The 18,864-nt window shown below is 48.8% G+C and overlaps 9 protein-coding genes across 9 annotated transcripts; 5 read left to right on the forward strand and 4 right to left on the reverse strand.

The window, feature by feature from the left end:
- Positions 1–529: 529 nt before the first annotated feature.
- BO85DRAFT_419765 (ankyrin repeat domain-containing protein) lies at positions 530–2,537 on the reverse strand (the record flags this gene model as incomplete). The annotated part of the gene is made up of 1 exon (XM_025657874.1): positions 530–2,537. The coding sequence occupies one exon, from the start codon at positions 2,535–2,537 to the stop codon at positions 801–803; it is 1,737 nt and encodes a 578-aa protein (XP_025516760.1). The 3' UTR covers positions 530–800.
- A 512-nt stretch (positions 2,538–3,049) lies between these two features.
- On the forward strand, positions 3,050–3,792 carry BO85DRAFT_282027 (uncharacterized protein). Its single transcript, XM_025655208.1, has one exon. The coding sequence runs from the start codon at positions 3,106–3,108 to the stop codon at positions 3,586–3,588; it is 483 nt and encodes a 160-aa protein (XP_025516761.1). The 5' UTR covers positions 3,050–3,105; the 3' UTR covers positions 3,589–3,792.
- On the reverse strand, positions 3,793–7,654 carry BO85DRAFT_513191 (putative ubiquitin conjugating enzyme). The gene is made up of 2 exons (XM_025664695.1): positions 7,177–7,654; positions 3,793–7,121 (listed from the first exon to the last, which is right to left on the reverse strand). The coding sequence occupies exons 1-2, from the start codon at positions 7,334–7,336 to the stop codon at positions 3,997–3,999; spliced, it is 3,285 nt and encodes a 1,094-aa protein (XP_025516762.1). The 5' UTR covers positions 7,337–7,654; the 3' UTR covers positions 3,793–3,996.
- Positions 7,655–9,124: 1,470 nt separating this feature from the next.
- Positions 9,125–10,954, forward strand: BO85DRAFT_448817 (uncharacterized protein). Its single transcript, XM_025660028.1, has one exon. It carries the CDS (start codon positions 9,317–9,319, stop codon positions 10,568–10,570), a length of 1,254 nt encoding a protein of 417 aa, XP_025516763.1. The 5' UTR covers positions 9,125–9,316; the 3' UTR covers positions 10,571–10,954.
- A 193-nt stretch (positions 10,955–11,147) lies between these two features.
- Positions 11,148–12,658, forward strand: BO85DRAFT_396147 (uncharacterized protein). Its single transcript, XM_025656987.1, has 4 exons — positions 11,148–11,362; positions 11,418–11,549; positions 11,600–11,667; positions 11,723–12,658. Exons 1-4 carry the CDS (start codon positions 11,153–11,155, stop codon positions 12,477–12,479), a joined length of 1,167 nt encoding a protein of 388 aa, XP_025516764.1. The 5' UTR covers positions 11,148–11,152; the 3' UTR covers positions 12,480–12,658.
- BO85DRAFT_396149 (uncharacterized protein) lies at positions 12,656–14,290 on the forward strand. Its single transcript, XM_025656988.1, has 4 exons — positions 12,656–13,216; positions 13,265–13,332; positions 13,380–13,430; positions 13,478–14,290. Exons 1-4 carry the CDS (start codon positions 12,662–12,664, stop codon positions 14,121–14,123), a joined length of 1,320 nt encoding a protein of 439 aa, XP_025516765.1. The 5' UTR covers positions 12,656–12,661; the 3' UTR covers positions 14,124–14,290.
- Positions 14,270–16,082, reverse strand: BO85DRAFT_448820 (MDR family MFS transporter). The gene has a single exon (XM_025660029.1). It carries the CDS (start codon positions 15,802–15,804, stop codon positions 14,293–14,295), a length of 1,512 nt encoding a protein of 503 aa, XP_025516766.1. The 5' UTR covers positions 15,805–16,082; the 3' UTR covers positions 14,270–14,292.
- Positions 16,083–16,243: 161 nt separating this feature from the next.
- Positions 16,244–17,022, forward strand: BO85DRAFT_448821 (uncharacterized protein). The gene has a single exon (XM_025660030.1). The coding sequence runs from the start codon at positions 16,279–16,281 to the stop codon at positions 16,900–16,902; it is 624 nt and encodes a 207-aa protein (XP_025516767.1). The 5' UTR covers positions 16,244–16,278; the 3' UTR covers positions 16,903–17,022.
- A 119-nt stretch (positions 17,023–17,141) lies between these two features.
- BO85DRAFT_419787 (uncharacterized protein) lies at positions 17,142–18,478 on the reverse strand (the record flags this gene model as incomplete). Its single annotated transcript, XM_025657875.1, has 5 exons — positions 17,142–17,479; positions 17,547–17,614; positions 17,677–17,794; positions 17,866–18,241; positions 18,314–18,478. 5 exons carry the CDS (start codon positions 18,476–18,478, stop codon positions 17,142–17,144), a joined length of 1,065 nt encoding a protein of 354 aa, XP_025516768.1.
- Positions 18,479–18,864: the final 386 nt, after the last annotated feature.

An 18,864-nucleotide genomic window follows, 5' to 3' on the forward strand; every position in this document is an offset into this window, starting at 1 on the left:
TTTTTTCCACCTTTTTTTTTGGTTTTGCAGGATTTTTTTTTTTTTTTTTTTTTTTTTTTTTTTTGTCTTTTTCTCTTTTTCTCTTTCTTTCTTTCTTTCCTTTCCTTTCTTTCTTTCTTTCCTTTCCTTTCTTTTTCTGTTCTTTTTCCATTCGAGAGAAAAAAAAATGAAAATCCCATTCCACCATTACATCCCCAACGGGCTTCCTTCCTATTCCAACTCAACAACAAATGCCCGCAGCAAAGCAAAGTAAGACAATTCCCGAGTCTCATACCAGGGATAACAAGAAAGCAAGCCTGAACATGGCAGCATATCCACAAACTTTCTTCTGATGTAAAATTCACTTCACCAACATGTCAATATGTCATCATCTTCGTAAACACCAAGCAACAATTCTGCTCAAGCCAAAGGAAAAGCAAGAGTCTCCGAAAAAAAAAAAAAAAAAAAAAAAAAAAAAAAAAAAAAAAAAAAAAAAAAAAAAAAAAAAAAAACAAAAAAAAAAAAAAAAAAAAAAAAAAAAAAAAAGAACAAGCAACAAATCAAGTGGATCGAAGTAACCAGGCGAAGTAAAGCCAAAGGCAAGATGTTAAACAACTTCGATAAGGTGAGATTGAAAGATCAGGGAATAAATCATGGCAAATGAGAGAAAAAGGCAATGTCAAGTCAAAGACAGTATGTAAAACGAACCCCTCATGTAAGGCAAGATCAAAGATCAAGCAATAAACCATGAGTCAAAATCAAGAGGCCAGAGCGCCAACCTTAATCCAAAGAAAAGGCTTGGTACCCAGCCCTCAAGCCATCTAGACAGCAGAGGCATGCAACTCCGCATCACGCTGATCCACTCTCTGACGCGCCGAGATGCCGCTCATATCTCTGATATCAACATCTGCACCATAGGACAGCAAGAGATTCGCGACTCCAATACGAGCATTCCAAGCTCCATTAATACACCATCCGTCGCCGAGGAGAAGATTCAGAGGCGTGACACCATTTCCGTCCTGAGCATTCATGTCCGCCCCATAATGAAGCAAAAGTCTCACGACGTCCACAGAAACATTGGCCAGGCGATCGACGGCCCAGTGCAAGGGGGTTCGGAGGCGCGCGTTGGTCTCGGGGCTCCAGAAGGACGGGTTGCGTCTGAGGTACAAATCGCTACCGGTGGCGGTTTTCGCATTGGGGTTACTGCCCTTTTCGAGAAGGAGCTGGACGGCGGGTGTAACACCTAATCTGACGGCAAGATGAAGAGCGGTCAGTCCTTCGATGGAGCTGGCCTTGATATCGACCCCGTGCTGCATGAGGAGCTGAATGATGGCCAGGCGTGTGTTCTCGTCGCTTGGGTCGGCGATATCGAAAGCGTACATCAATGGTGAGTGGCCATATTCGTCCTTCTCGTTGGCGCTCAAGCTTCGAGTTGACAGAAGGTGCTGCACCACGTCGAGGCGGAGGCCCCACACGGCGTAGTGGATGAGGGGTGTCTTGCGACTCTCGGTCGTTGGCATCGATGCGCTCTGGGAGGAGGTTGTACTGAGTGCCGTGGAAAGGTATTCAAAGGTGTCCAAATTGCCGTGGCCAGCAGCATACTGGATGAGATCTGGCTCGCTATCACGCCTCATCGCGGCTTCTCCGCCACTGCTGATGACATATTTGGTCACTATTTTAACCATGTGATAACTCTGGCTTTCGATAGCGCGGGTAATGTGATCACCGGTCACCCTGGGACCCATGTTCAGAAGTAGACGGGTGACACCGATGAAGTGGGCGTTGCTGCAGGTTATACTGAGCAGTCTGTCCATTTCATCATCCCTGAAGCGGATTCCGGCCTGAATGAGAAGATGAGCGCACTTGGAAGGGGTGTTGTCTCCGGGTTTTCCAGTTCGTTCGGTAATGCCTTGGACGCTGGACGTGCAAGCTTCAGGCCGAATTGCTTCGCAGAAGGCATGTTTAAGTACATCAAACCCGCTGGGATTGGGATACATGTGGTGCTTTTTGTAGTCCAGGAGCAAGGTCAACGCCTTCGAGTACCAGAGCTTAGCGGCTAAGATGATTGATTCATCAATTCCACGGGTCGGCTTGTGCAGAAGCTGGCTGCTGGAAAAGAACTCAATGAATCTCGCCACAACCGATAGACGACCATAGCTGATGGCATCCTCAAGCGGAGTAGTCCAATATTTGAGTGTTCGAGGTGTCACGTCTTTTTTTCCATGCTGGAGGAAGAGAGATACGAGTCCAACATCACCCCTCATGGCAGCGTAGTGTAGGGGCGTGATCTCTAGCGAGCTGTTCCCTGGCCTGAAGAAGGCATGTGGACTTGCCCCGTAGGTCAGCAGCATTGCCACAGTAGTAAGATCTTCAGGTGCTTCGATTATGGCCCGATGCAAAGCCATGTAGCCATTCTCGTCGCGTTTGTTGGGATGATGACCCTCAGCGAGCAGCGAAGTCAGATAATCATAGTTCCTCTGCCGCGCTGCTTGCAGAAACGGCAATGAGACTCTGATATCCGTGTCGTAAGAGACTTGAGTATCCAGTTCACTCGACATGATGCTTAAGAACTGATGGTTCAAGATGCCGTTTGGATGGAAACGAGGATGAAGATAGGAAAGAAGAGTGAGAGATCAGTAGAGAGAAGAGTCTTCTCCTAGCCATCTCTATTCACTCTCTTCGAACAACACATAAACAATATTCAGGCAGTATCACCAGTCTGAAGGCGGTGACATCTGTTTGCTATATCGCTTCTGCAGTTTTGCATCTAGGGCTGGGACTACCTTTGTGCGCGTAGTGAATTGCGCGGTGCATATCTGTGGTGTGGTCATCGTGTTGTGTGCTGAGGTATGCCGTTGCTGTGAGGGAATTCTCTCCATGTTTCCGTGTCTCCGATATACCCGTGACATAGAAGTTACTGAAGTAGAGGGATAAAGTGTAGAGTGTGATAGTGAGTGAGAGTAAGCGATGTAGGATGAAGGCAGACACACCAGGCAGCCAAAAGCCGTAGCCGTCAACGACACATGACTTCCAATCGAGTTCCCTCCTTGCCGACTTCCCTGCCTCACCACCCCGCCTTATAATATTCCCCTCCGCTACTACCATATCAGGAAGCACAAATCCGACATGTCCTACTACCCCGCCTACATAATCAGAACCCATTTGGCAATCCCAAACCCCGACCTTCCTTCTCCACGTTATCACACCGCAATCTTCGTTGAAACAGACCCAGTGACTGGCTCTGGAACCATCCATGAAGTGACCGGGGATATCACCTCACCAGAAGGGATGCACTACGAAACTAAACTCGTTGCTCGACCAGAGTCCGATGAAAACTTTTATTCTCGAACACTGCTTGGTATGACGAATGCAGCAATTTATCCCGACTCGTGGGACAAGGTTCTACGAGAGCTTCCAGCTCCCCCACAACGAAAGGCGTTCAATATCAAACGAATGAAGACTGAGCCGTTCAAGAGGCTATCGCCGTTAGAGTTTTATGAGGACGGCGAGGAAAGACGACCGTTGGTGAAGTGCACTGAATGGGTGGCTGACAAGGCTATTCCGGCGCTGAGGAAGGCCGGTCTTTTGCAGTCATCGATCTCGGTATAAATCTGCCAGGGAATTGTGCAAGCTGGTGTCCGTGATAAAGTGTTGAAAAATGATGTCAATAAGAGCATATTCAACTGCTTTGGTTATATGCGCGCTTACAAGAGATCTGGGCCTCATGGGAGGGATGGGCATGGAGACCGACTGGTTCTCCCTTTCGTGAAGCTACTAGGAGAATTCATAGAATGTTCCCCAAATCATCTACACCGATTACCTGAGGAAACGATACAACCCCTTGATGGTTCACAACCTTGCAGTCTTCTAGTTTTTTGTTAATTGAATACTTTCAAATTATTTGGACGCCGCGACGAACGCTTTAAAACAATGAAACTTGGCGCAGAATGTTGCAGCATTAGGTATCGTCACACACCGACGATATATTTCTTTAAAAACCATAGTCAACAATTAAAATCATGACGCCTCGATGCGATTGAAGTCATCTGGGATCTTCCATCCATGTGCCTGACAAGCTCGCCTGTAGGCACTCACAGCTTCACTGAACGGATATTCGTCATCTCGTTCAATGCGCGCAGGCCACGGCTCTGTCGAACAAAGCGCCATACGCACCTGCAGAAATACACTGTCTATGGAGCTCGTAGGAAGCCAGCCTGAGCTTGTGAGCAGCTCCATGCACATGGCGCCACCAGCGGTTACATGGCCACCACCGCGTTGTTGGAAAGACATAAATCGGGGTCGAACGACACGGACAAAAGGCGGAGACATTGGAAACTGCGGCGGAAAGCGCAGTTCCATAACCACACTTTTAAGACCTTTTTGCTTGAGATCCTGTGCCAAAGGAAGAGAGGGATCGAAGCTGTGGAACTCGACGATCCATTGATAGACGTTGTTGATAAGTGTGGGGTCGACGTACCAGCCGATCTCGTGTAGGGGCTCTCGGTCCTGGATGCGCAATGTTGTCTTGAGATGACGCTGTAGTGACTTGGTTGCGGCTGTGGTCGCGTAGCTCGGCGGTCCGAGGAGCTTGAAGGAATGAGCTTGCAAAGTTCCGGGCTGGAAGTCGGTTTCGGACCCGCGTCTCAGATTGTGATTGGACTTTGATGCATCAATGCGTCTTGATTTTCCGATGACATCGTCATCCGAATCCGAATCAAGTAAGCGAAGATCCTCAATCTCCGTATCATCGTTGGAATCAGTTGTCGATGAGTTCTCAGACAGACCAGATAGCCCTTTTGCAGATGATTTCCTTTTCTTTTGTCTATTACCTGTGGCTTGTCCATCGGCTTCATTTTTGTTCTTGTGGCTCTGGCCCTGTCGAGTGCCAAGGGCCGATATAGGAATGGAAACAGGCTGAAAATCTGGGCCGCGCGCCGTCCAAGCCGGGTCCTGTTCGTAAATCCTGGAGGGTTTGCTCTTGTTTTCTCCCCGAGCTTTGAACTTATCGCCTGAGATAAACAGGTACCGCGACTGAATCCAGTCTAGTTGAGGAACCACATAGGGATTTTTATACTGAAACTTTTCCGGTGAATTGACGACTTCATTTAGCGAGATCGCAGAAGTGATGTCTAACTGACTTCTTGACCACTTGCCTCCAGACATACCACCACGACAGCAGTATGCGAGAGAAGTGTGAAGATCGCTGGCCATATAAACACCATCTCCATAAGCACGGCCATTCAACCTTCGATCAAAATTTAGACCTTCTCTCAGTATGCTGTGCCAATTATAAAGTGGACTTCCGTGCCAAGCGAAAAGCGTGGGGAACTCCTTGCTTGAGCTGTTGTTGAGTTCCTGGACGAATCGAGCTTCTTTGTCTGGAGACCCTTGCGCTAGCCTGAACTGCATGTAGTTGTGCATCCCTGTCACCTGGTGTTCAGGGTCGTCGTCGTATACAATGCATGATCTATTTGAAGCAAGAATCCACCGTAGTACATATAGAGCTGATGGGCAAATCTGGTCATGCCATGAGGCGAGGGGTCTGTGTTCAGGCGTACTGCTCTCGATGAACTTTTTCATTGAGAAGACATCGGGCAGTGTGTCGAGGAGTAGCATGACTGCTTTCTGTTTCAGCTCATTACTCAAGCTATCAAATTCGAAATGAAATGGCACAATTTGCACGCCTTGTCCGACTGGAGGCGAGTCTTGTTGGCCGGCCAGATAACCTACAGAGATAGGTTGCGAAATCTCGACAAGCAACTGGTCATGCACTTGGAGCACAGTACTGCAGAGCGATGGAAAGTTCGATGAAGAATCAGACGCATTGCCTGGCTTCAGTAGAATCCATTCACCAACTTTGAGATTATGAGGCTCTGGGGCCATAAGTGTCATATTGGCAGGATCCAGTCTCGCAGTGCATGATGGCGGACCCGATCCAGTAAAGGCGCCACGAGCAACCTTCATGCCGAGTCCAGAGGGAAGATCAGTCAGTTGCCCCTGCGCAGCCCGAGCATAAGTAAAGCTCACGAGCATGTCGACGACATACGGCTGTGTGACTATCTCCCATTCCAGCTTGGGACCCATCCCAAGCTGCATATATTGATAGAGACATAACGGACTGGAACAAACATATGGCTTCAGGGCCTCAAAACCGGTGTCTATTTTGCAATGGCAGTTCAGACAGAATTCGGTGCACTTGACAAAACGGCGAAGGCTATATTGCATGGCAATAAGAGGAAGGGATAGCTGATGTGCCGTGTGCTGTGGCAGATCATCTGCTTTGACGAAGCCGGGTGTGAACTTGGCCCATTCCTCCGGAACAAAGTATTTAGGAAGCTTGGCATCCTCGGGATCTAGCTTCTTACCCTGAGCGTCATTGTAGAATATCTCTGCGCCTGTCCATGAGAACCCGTGTCTGAGTCGATCTTGTACAATACTAATGAACCGACCATTGAGAAGGGTTTCTAACGGGTCAGTAATGAACGAAGATATCAAAGCCGACTTGGGCATTGAGCTTGATACACCGGGGCTCGAGATCTCCTGGTGCGTCTCTGGGATAGACATTGTCGTGGGCTTGTACCTATCGCAAAGACCGACATACATCTTGACTGGCGAAGGAGCTGTCTGTGACTGGGATACAACGTGGTCTAGACTCCGGTAACCCCATGGATAATGAAGAAGCAACACTATAAAATGCTTGGGGCAGACATCCCACATTTGCATAGCGTCTTGTGAGATGCCTAGGCTAGCAATGCGGCAGGAAACAGACACAATGAAAGAGCCCTCCAGGTCACCAAGATAGCCGACTTTGAAGCCTGCGCTTTTAGCTGCTCGAAGATCAGTCCGCAGTTGCTTCATGTCCACGGAATGGTCCATCCGTGGAGCATCGGAGTACTCATCCCAGTCCAAATCTTCATCATCTGAGATGGCGTCGAAGTCGTCATCTACTGGGGAACTCGCACGCGGTTCTTTCCCAAGGGCAGCCTGGTCAAGATAATCACAAAAGCCTTCTAGAAATATTTCTAAAGAGCAACCATTGAACTTGGTTTGTACTGTCTCCAGAAGGGAGGACACGGCGGGGGGGATATTGTCCGTGACAGCGAACGCAAAATAACTGTGATCATCAGGGTATTCAGTGGCATCTATCACGTCATTAGTTAGAAAGACTAAAAGCACATCATTAAGATGCTCACGTACCGAGAATGGAGACAATAAATTCAATGTGCATGCAGGACTGGAAACTGTAGGTAAAGGCAATGGTACTGTCTTCGTCACCGAGCCTCAGGTGGCTCAGATGGGGAAACCTCGCCCGGAGGCACGCATCGGAAAGGTCCTTGCGGAAGGCTTTCCAAGGCATGCTGATTGCTGAGGATAGAACAAGTCTATTCCTCAAGTTTAACTGGGAAGCTGATCAAGAAGTGTGACAGAAGGGGGGACGTAATGGCGCAAAGTGAGGAAATGCAACGGGTCAGTTTTCCGTGCAAGGCTCGGTGGTGGAAATAAGGCGGGGCAGTCAGGAACACATCAAGAATAGAAAAGCAACAGCGATCACGGGTGCCGAAATGAAGGTTTGTTAATGAGGATGGAGATAGTCGATGGCTCCACAAATGCAGCGCTTTTTTGGGATTTTGGTCAAAAGTTATTTGTAGATATAATTGTGGTCAGTATGTAGTTGATAAGGCTGTTTGATGTTCCTGTGGCTGTAAGCCACTCGACGGGGATAGGCTGACAGACTAGTAGATCACGTTACTCCCTGTTGTTGTTTTGACTGAGAATCTAGGCATCCAGCGGTAAGGGGAGATGGGAAGGATGCCTGAACCATTTATGTAGGCGGAGGTACCACTCAGACTATTTAATTATGTGATGAATAAAGAGGTCTGTCTTAGTCTCGCAAGATACCGGGGATTCACATAAACAATGATCCTACAACACTTTGTTATACGATTTATATCTCTTGAAAAGAAAACCTCAGGATTCTGTAGAATTTTCGATGTGACAAATACGGGTTGTGGTGTGTTGGTACTTCTAGGAGGTATATCTTGCATGCGTACTACCGGATCTTCCTGTGGAGTACTCCATACAACAAGCAGCAAGAACCCTGGCCTGTGCGCAGATCTTACTTTGTGCCTTTTCTTTTGCCAGGAACCTGAAAGGATCATTGTGTTTTAAATAGCAAATCACGCGCCGCGGAATGGTCCTCACGTCGAAGCAACCCACGATCGCTTTCCTTTGATTCGCAGATATGTTATACAAGCTATATAGATTGGATCTGGGGGTTCCCGGCCAGAAATGGAACTAACCAATCGAGTACCATGTTGGGTTGACCCTATAGTAGAATTAGTACAAGACATCCATTCATCTTTGAAAACCAAGTGGATAAAGCGCTTCCCAACCCCTTCCCCAGACCCCCACCGCAACATCCTTGATTCCAGTGCCTCTCTACTAAAATAGTCGTAACATACTACTCCACCTGTTTTGTATGATCAAGCATAGCTGATATATTGCTAATCTAGACCTCTACCTGCCACACATGTCTGCTTACCTGCCCCTTTGTAAAGATTGAGGCCTTTGAAAGGCGTGAAAACAGTATTATCTGCATGATCCTGATATCTGAACACCAGGATCCCCAGCTAGTAACTATCTGTTCGATCGAAACACAAATCACCTAAGGGGCTGCAGGAGGCGGTAGAGGACATTAGTAATATAAAGAATATTTGGGTTAAATTTTTGTAGAGGTGCTTTCCGTGCGTTTGCGCAGGTAGAGGCAAGGTGGGGGATGTGTTGTTTGGAGAATTGGTTGAAAGCGTGTGTTATCTTGCTTGCTAGCTGTGGGTAGGCTACCTGGATAGATGACCATGGGATGCCACAGTTTTGAATCGCATGAGGAAGGTCAAGTATCTGTTCATCTTGTACATAACAGGTAGAGCTCCAAATATCTCAATTTAAGCAGACATGGGTAGTGAGTGGATGGAACCGAGGATATTGTACTGATTTGGGATGGTTGAGTGGAGAGCAAGTGGGACGCCACCCCTTCCGGATCAGGAAGTCTCCGCGTATTCGTTTAAATCGGTGCGCCTCATTTGCGAATTGCTACGGGCGTCCCCCACTAACACAAGCATCATCGACTATCAATGGGTCTCGAAAGCTTTGACACTCAAATCCTATTAATATCCTGGGCAATGCTTTCAGATGGAAAAAAATGTGGGACAAGCCACTACACAATGGTACAAAGGTGTACCATCCCGCTCCTCCTGCACTTCTCTTTTCTGCGACCACTTCCCAGCAACCCCCTTGTCACTAAAGCCACCCAAGTCTGGGTTGTGTGCCATTCCTCACAATGCCTATCACCGTGTCGTTGATTAACCAGCAGCAATGCTACGCTGGAAATGACCGAATCAGAGGTCGCATCGTCTTTCAATGTTCCACCCCAACGGAGATCCAGGACATTCGAGTGACATTCTCCGGGCGCGCAAAGGCAAAGGTGCAGAAGACCAAGGGATCCGCAGCCCCTGCCGCCAGCTATCGAAGCAAGTGTATGCTTTTCGAAAAGGAGAGGATATTATGGCACCCAAATGGCGATACAGTTGCCCCTGATACGTATGAATGGCCGTTTGAGTTTGTCTTTCCGTCACATGTCCAACCCGCGTCTTCAAGATGGCCAGAAACTTTGCCCTTCCGCAGCGACGCCAATCATCCCTTGCCACCGACCTTTGCAGCGCAAACCCATGATTCTTTACGGAAGCTGGAGTGCACCATCGAATACCGAATCCACGCCCAAGTATTCAGACCGCAGCGAGGGATCTTAGGCAGAAAGTCACCATTGTTCTCTGAGGTCATACGATTGAACTTTTTACCGCTTGAGGCTAGATTGGAAATGAAGGGCACAGATGACTACCCTACAACATATCAGCAACAGAAGGAGCAGCCGTTCAATATTCGAAGCATGCTTCTACTCCCAGAAAACAGGGGAAGAAACTTAAAGGTGCAGGAGAAGATCCAATCATGGCTTTCACCTGGTCAGCTGCCTCGGTTCAGCTTCAAAGCGTCTTTTTCCTATCCCACACGCCTGGTACAATCCACACCAATTCCATGCTTTTTAGATATTACGCCGTTTATGGAGGACTCCTCTGTTACATCACCTCCCGACATTGTGATGCAATCTTTGTCCATCTCCATGGTCAGTCAAACTGCCGCTCGGGCTGCCCCGTCCCTGATGGGAGCATTATCGGGCCAAGTTGACGAGCGAATTGAGATACTATCACGGACGTCGCTCGGTATGCCAATTATGGGTAAAGTGGACTTAGCACAGGCCTTTGGGCCTCTTAGAATCAGGAATACGGATGTATCTTTCCGCACATTCAACATCAGCAGGACGTATCGGTTGTGCGCGTCATTTTCATTTGAATGTGCGGGGAAATCAAGTACCTTTGATATCCCTGATCTTCCTGTGGAGCTATTGGCAAACTCTCGAGAATCAGAAAAGGCTACTCAAAGCTTCGAAGGGTACGTTGCGGAGGCAGAAAGCCCGCCGCCGTATGCATCTGCTTCAACTCTGTCAACATCATCAATCACAACGCCCGAAAAAGCCTGAGTAATGCTACGCTTCTCTCATTGACTGTATGCCTAGCGTGCTATTCTCGGTAGCTGTTCTGGACCCGTCAGTTAGGAGACCCGAGGAAGAAACAATGGCTTGTGAAAGATAGACCAAGCCAGTGAGGACAAGCCCGATCGTTGCGACTGCTCAAAGCTTAATCAAGCTATAACCTCTTGTGCCTCCTTATTGAGAGATCGATCAGCACATGAACTGCGACTGAATGTATCCATGATAGATTTCCAGGACTTTTAAACTTGAAGCCATATTATTCAGACACCACACATGGAATGAACATGACCTCGTACCTGTGTATGATTACAGCTTAGTGGAAGTGCTGATTGGTGTTCTGACCATGCTCTAATGCGGGTAAAGTGGCCGGTCCCCAAGCTGATTGCTAGTTCAGGTTAAGTCCCGCAACTACGGCGTCTAAACAAAGCATTTGACTGGACGCTGACCTGCCTGTCACGCTGTTTGGTCACAATGCATCGCAGCAATCAAAGAAAGAGTGGAGATCTGAAAAGTGATCAATGGGGCTTAAAAAAGGCGGGGTCTGCGCTCGCATTCCTGATCATCCCATTAATGAACATGGCTGCTATGATCACTCCCGGGTCTCCGGTCAGGTTGGTTCCTGGAACACGCCGTCGATCTTCAAATCTGGCCATCTTATTTCTCGTCATCCTAGCTTTACTCTGGTCTTTGTTCTTTCATGGGAACATTGGGCATGGCCGAAATGTTAAGACCGACGCGATCCGGGACTCCTTCGACGCGATCGCAAACAACACATTAGGTGTATGCTACTCTATCACCTCGCTGACCTTTCACCCGAAATAGTGACATATTATAGTTTGAGAAAATATTTGCGATTAGCCCGGTACAACGCTTAGACAGACGCGATGCGATTGTACTTGCATCCTCAGCTACAGGATTTCACGTCGACTTCATTGACGGGTTTGTCCTCGAGGAAGACAGCGCCGAGGTTAGTGGAGCTGGAACTCACGATGAATGTCTGCTTACTATTTGTGGTAGGATTTGAACGGATCAAAGAGCGTTGAAGCCTTTACTGCTTCCCGCCCACATGCGAATGCTGTACAGAGGTAGCGACCTGTCTTACATTTTGTTCCTTCACATCATCTAATAAAATCTATATAGAATCGTCGCAGATGGGATCGCAAGTGCACTGATACTTGAGGACGACGTTGACTGGGATATTAATATCAAAATGCAATTAAAAGGACTTGCCCTAGGCTCTCAGCAAATACCAAAGATCAACGCCCCGGAAAGGAATGCGACCACAGATTCTCCGTACGGAGACAGCTGGGACGTTCTTTGGATCGGTCACTGTGGTATAAAATGTAACGGCTCTTCCCCTATTCAGGTGATGCCTCACGACATAACGGCGATGCCATCTCGCTACCTCCCGCCTTATTCATATGATCCCCCAGCTGGAACTGGGAACAATGTCCGGATGGCATGCATGATAGAAAAGGCGGCATGTAGTGCGGCGTACGCCATTACATACAGGGCGTCCCAGAAGATCCTCGCTGCTTTGGCACGGCTCACAGACGATGACACTAAGGATTTTCCAGACCTCCTTAGTGAACTCTGTCACAATGGCTCATTGGAGTGCTACTCGTCTTACCCGTCGCTAGTTGGAAGATGGAAAGGCGGCAAGAAGGAATATTCCTCGGATAACGACCAACAAGTCGTCAATAGCCCGATGTCGCATTCTTCTGGGGTCATGTACAGTACACTGGGGAATATTGAGCACATCTTGGGCGGAGAGCGTACCGTGCGAGCCACTATCGATGAAGCTATAGTTCCAGAGCTTATCCCAGATCTCTTTGAAGTACCCCATTCATTTCTTCAGTGGACGGATAAGAGAGGGGGGCATGAGAGAGCGTTATAATAATGTATGCATAGAAGGTCTTTGACAAATGAATATCACGCAACTTTCAAACAGCTGCTTCTAAGTGGAGGGATTCACTTCCTAGCGGCTCACTAAGCAGTCAGCACGTGTCCCGCCAAAACAGGCGACAGCAAAACAGTCATGGCTGCTTCTTATTCTTTCCATCAAACTGCATCAACACAATGTCGCAGGCTATCTCGAAACGCGAAAAGAAGAGAGTCCAAGACCGAAATGCACAACGCGCTGCTCGCCAACGCACCAAGGACCGTCTGGCACTGTTGGAGCTCCAAGTCTCGCAGCTGCAAGGCGGCGCAGACAAGGCACTTTCGGATGAGCTCAGGCAGATGCGCAAAGAGCGCGATGAGTTGCGCACACTGGCCGATCACTTAGTTACTATCGCTGAAGCGATGAAATTAACATTGAATTCCAACGACGATAAAGCCGCCCAGGCTGGTACAGAAGAAGGACGCACTGAACCGGTTCCTGGTCTAATTAGTCGAATCTTCCTCGACTACGAAGACCTGAAGACGGTCGACTCCACGCCATCTTCACCGCTCTGTGACACGCACATCATAGTACATGGAGTATTAAATGGCTGGGATGATCCTGTTAGCGAGAATGAGGAACCGATACAGCGCCTCTTGGCTCACTTGCATCGCCGGTTCATGCTTTTGCGACCATTGGCAAGGCCGATAGACCAGCTGGCCTTACTGTACCTTGTTCAAATGGCGTTCTTGGTAGGTGGTCATCACAAGTTAGCATACGCTTTATTAACTCGGGTATAGTCTTTGCTCACGCAACATAGCGGGTGCCATTTATATGCGTCACAGATTCCTGGCTGGCTACGACCAACGTGAGCGAGATCAGAGCCCGTCCTTGGCCTTTACTGACTTCTTGAAGACCAATCCAGATGAGCCTCCCTCATAATATCTCCATAGACATGCTACCATGGTGAATAAAGTTATTCCCTCGATAGAACCCGCCTAACACAAACCCAGGCCACAACTACGCTCCCATTTGCTCTCTACCCAATCAGAAAATGCCATAGTTACCCATAACGAAGCATGCGAGACATTTGCGATGGATGCGCTTCGCGACATGTACTTTTCCCCGGCGCTGAAATTCGAAGACGCATACGAAATCAGCCTTGACCGCAGACTAGCCGTTAGTCCGCAATTTCGACAACATTTTGCTCCAACTTCTGTCTCGTGTCCTTTCGCTGTCCGATCGAACTTTTTCAACACACATCCTAATCTCCGAGGTTTCGTTCCTGAGTTCGTCAAGGAAATTATTAGCAGACCACAACATTGTACTGAGATGATTTCCGAATTGGCAAGTCTATCGCCTTTTAACCAGCCGTGCTTAATCCTAGAGAAAGATCTTGGAATCCCCAAGCTCCCTTCATCGCAGGATAAGCCATCGTCTCAAGGTCAATGTGGGTCGGAAGATGCGAACTTATGCCATCAAGTTCAGCCATTGAACCTGATGGACCCGACCGAAGGCGACTTAGGTGGCGAGCCGAGTAGCTATTGGAATGACTCCGTGGAGCTAATGGGCTATGATGACATCGATGCAACTTGGCTTCTGAGATCGACTGTCACGGCTGAGAGTCATGATCAACTCAGCGAGGGCCAGCCTAGCTAGCTAAAGTTGCGAGATAGTCTTACGCTATAGACAGGCTTTCTGGCTAAAGTTACTATATAGATTAGGGTTTAGAATGCCTGGAAATGAATCAAACTCTCGATTCGCGGCATAAACTAAAGCTACAGGATTTACCTCTCGCCGAATACCAGACATTCCTTCCACCACTCACTCATACATGTTTCTCAGCGCTCTCAATAGGTGCCTCACTGTTGCGATCGTCATCCTCCCTACCAGTCAAGCCAAACTTTGTCTCAAGCTGTTCCCGCATGGGCACCTCCTTGACAATGAAAGCTACCACAAACGCTAATAAGCCGAACGCGATTCCTACCTGCCACACCAACCTCAAACTGTCAACATAAACCCCCAGGACCTGCGCCTTAACATCAGGCGTTGAATCCAAAGACTGCATGAATGTCTTCGACGCCAGTGCATATGCCCCACCATTTCCCAACTCCTCCCGCAGTACAGAACTCTTCACGCGATCCACCAAAGCATTCACTCTTGAATTGAATACAGCCGACGGTATCGCCACACCCCAAACTCCCCCAAAACTGCGCAAAAACGCCCAGGTAGCTGTTGCGACAGCTACATCCGCCTCGGGCAACGGGGCCTGAATGGCCGGCAACGTGGTTGTAAGAAGCACTCCGCTCCCAGCTGCCGCGAGAATCTGTACCCCAACCCAATACCCCGTCGAAGTCATCGCGTTCAGCCTTGTCAACAACCCAAAAGAAACAGTCAGCAAGATTACCCCAATAAACTGAAACGGGCGATACCGGCCCAATATAGACAGCCCCGCCCCGGCAAAAATCGCAAACGGGATCGCCGCAACAGCACTAGGAAGGAAATCCACCCCAGACGCCGTAGGTGACGCCTCCAAAACCGCCTGAAAATACACCGGAAGAAAGTATGTCATCCAGTACGTGAGGATGGCATGCAAAAACGTCAGCCCGAACGTTGCCAGCGACGTCCGATTCGTAAACAACCGAATCGGCATGGTTGGTTCCTCAACGCCCTTCCCTGAGGCCTGAAAGACCATAAACCCAGCGAGACCCAGAATCCCCAACACAAGCGGCAGGATTGTCCTCCACGACGACCAGGGATGCTCTGTTCCACCCCACGTCAAAGCCAACAAGACCGCAAGCACCGAGGCAACGAGAAGTGCATTCCCTGCAAAATCCACCCGCTTCAACATATCCCTTATTGAATCCTTCTTATACTCCGTCCTCAAGAACAACACCAAAAGCATCAGCGCAGCTCCCGAGATCGGCAAATTCATATAAAATATCCACCGCCAGGTCACCCGCTGCGTCATGATCCCACCGATCACAGGACCAAGACTCAACGCCACCGCAAACACACTGAATATGATCCCCATATACTTTGGCCGCTCACGCAGTGGAACCAGATCCGACACGATAATATCAACGAGCACATTGATACCCCCGCCTCCTACGCCCTGGACCGTACGTCCGACGATCAGGACGTTTGTAGATCTGGCAGAGCCAGAGACCGCAGAACCAATGGCGAAGAGAACAACAGAAAGAATAATCAGACTGCGTCGGCCGAATATATTAGCCGACTGGCCATAGAGCGGCTGAAAAGCCGTGCTGGTGAGAAAGTATGCGTTCGCGATCCATACGTAAGCGGAGCTGGAGTCGAGGTCGTGCACGATGGTAGGCATGGCGGTGGAAATGACCGAGGTATCGAGGGCGGAGAGGATGGAAGTTATGGATAGTGCGATGAAGATGGTCTATAGTTTCCGTATGTGTTAGTATATACCCTGTGTCGAATATGTTAGGAAGTAGATTGTACCCAGAAGCGCCAGCCTTTCCCTCCCTTCTCGCCTCGGTGTAAATCAGATGATACTTGAGGCTCCATTATAAGAGATAAATGTAAGATTTGCAAAGGATCTGATCTGTAGTAGACACGTTCAGAGAAATAAATACATCTGAATCTCCGAATCACCAATCATACCTGAAATTCTATATAGAATGGGGTTAATGCCTCAGGCACCATTCTGACTCGGAGATTGTGGACCGACTGACTCTCCCGGCAGTGGGGCGCCTGACTCAGGCAGATCGGGGCCGATTAATTAACTAACTTAGTTATCACCCGCTGACCTTATCAAACCCAGATTCAGTCGATCAAACATAACATGTCCAGCTTCCTCTCCTTCGTCTGCGCCCAAACCATCGGCCGCGTATTCCCCATCAACGTGGACCGCCTCCCGATCGTGGGTCGACGACTCCCACTCGACGACGAGGAGCAGGACGACGACGACTGCTCGTGCCCCGTGAACCCCCCTCTTTCGACAATGGAACGGACCGTCTTCAGCCCCGGAGGATGCCTTGTCTATGGGTACCCCTCCACCGGTGGCGTCCTCATTAAAAACGCTGACCTGGTTGATCTGCTTTTCCTCTCGCTCCCGCGCTTTCAGGCCGTGCAGCGCGCATTCAGTGCCGATGAGGAGGACAGGTTCTGTAAGCTCTTGCGCCGGACTGGGGCGACGTGGTGGCCGAGTAGGGAGGATGAGCTTGAGGCGGTTCTAGAGGCGAGAGAGATGACGGAGGAAGAAAAGAAAGTGCTGGTGTTTGGGTGGCCGGCGGATGGTGTAGGCGTGTGGGTGTTGAGGTTTGCGAATGCCAACGAAATGCCAAGAGACTTTATGAGAATCAGTTTCGCTATGAATATGGAGGAGAGAATCCAGATTATGAGAGAGTATGGCGCTACCTTTGTGGAGGATGTCTCGCAGGTGGAGGAGTTTCGTGAAGCGCTTTGAAGGCTGAGTACTGGGGTTTCTTGGTCTATTTGAATGTTCAGCGTTTACTATTGTCCGAAATAAAGATATCTATATTTGATATTGGGGAGCGGGAATAGATGTGTAATATCTACTGTACTATATCATGTCTTCTTAAGGAGGAAAGTGAGTACCTTACAAGCAAAGGCTCCTAGATCGAGAAGGAAATCCATAATAACAATATACTAAGATCCTGAATCATTTATAATATATACAAATTATCACTTAGGCCCCTCCACTATCGATATATTAACCTCCCGATAAATCCCTCCCTCAGTAAAACGCGACTGGGGCAGATGTGATCCGGTCCCCTCCACCCGAGAGTGCAGCGCTTCGGTATCCTCATCCTGACTCTGGACAGGCTGCGACGATCCCAGGGTACTGAGTTTGTAATTCTGTCGGCGCTTATATCCAGAGGAGGAGTCATAGTAGCCTGTAAACTGGCTCTTGTTCTGTCCGAACAGCGTCGTGAATATAGGACGCATCGGGGGCACGCAGCCGCAGATGATGATCACGAAGAGTTCGGACCCGGACCAGACGTATAGGTTGTATGTTTGCCCTGTGAGGAGTCGGAGTTAGTAACCACTGCGATGAAAGAGGGGGGTTGGGAAGAAGGGAGGCTGTACACGTTAGGTCAGAACGCTCTTTCAGTCCAGCGAGGTATTGGATTTTTACGAGGCCGAAGGCTGCAGCTCTAGAATAAAGAAGTTAGTTATGATTGATCGGAATACCGGGGATGAAAGATATAATACTAACAATGGACCAAGCCCAAGAAGGGTACAGGTAGCAATCCGCTGCTTGAGGGTAAGACTCGTCCGCCAGATAATCGGGATAGGAATAGCAGCGAGGACAAGATCTACCAGCACGTTCCATGCTGTGGGCAGCGATATCAGTCATATAGTCCAATGGCAAAGATGGCCTCATGGGATAATATTGGCAACATACCTGAAATGAATATCGCAAAGTTCGCTTGTACATTTGTGTTCCAGCAGGTATGAGGAATCCAAGGCTCCCATAGTGCGCGAGGAGGATCACACTGCACGAAGCCGAAGAGGCAGTCCAACCCGCAGAAGATGGTGGTAGAGATCATTAGGAACCATAAGAGCCATTTCATCCAGTTATCATTCGGGCCCAAGATTCGCTTGATTTGTAGAGCCACTGAGCTCTTGCCGGTCGCGAAGCCGAAAATACCCCATACTTGAGTGATCCAGTTAAACTTCACGACTAGGAGTTGTTGGTCGGTTGTTAAGTAGTACAGATGTCGACAGCCTCCTTTGTCGGCGAGGTAGGTCACAAATGCAGCTAGAGTGATGAATAGAAGCTGAAGAAGGGGAAGAGGAGATACATATTAATGGTTGAATATGAGGCATAGGAAAAGGAATGGAGTGCGTACCAGGGTGAAGACCATCATATAGTCATCAGCGCCAAAGCCGTTGATTAGTTTCCGGCCATAGAGTCGCAATGCGACCGCCAGAATGGCGAAAGCTGTCTCGGCCCAGTAAATGGCCACCAGAGCAGGGCCGCGATTCTGATCACCGCCAGCCGGTGGTGCACTCATGCTGAATGCTTTTCTTTCTGCTTCGCGACTGGGGCTGGTAGGGGCGACTGATATGGGCTCGGCTTGTCATCATAGCGAAAGGAGGGGTTTTCACGCATATAAGCATGCATCCATGAATAAGACGCCCCCACAGGCGTAGACGTGCAGCTGGAATATGCAGTCAACCTCGCCAGTTTGTGGTAGTGAGCCCGATCGACCTGTGGCTGTATCGGACTCATGTACAATCTTGTACCTGTCTGGGGGCCAAAGTGAGGAGAAGTACCTGCTGGGAACATGTTTAGTATACGGGATAGCCGAAAGAATATTACCACATCTGGAGTTAGCCACCATACTGAGATTATCGGCAGTCAATGCGTATGGCTGACACTTCTGTACGATTTCTCACT

The sequence above is a fragment of the Aspergillus piperis genome (genome assembly GCF_003184755.1).
Source record: "Aspergillus piperis CBS 112811 unplaced genomic scaffold BO85scaffold_7, whole genome shotgun sequence".
NCBI classification, from domain to species: domain Eukaryota; kingdom Fungi; phylum Ascomycota; class Eurotiomycetes; order Eurotiales; family Aspergillaceae; genus Aspergillus; species Aspergillus piperis.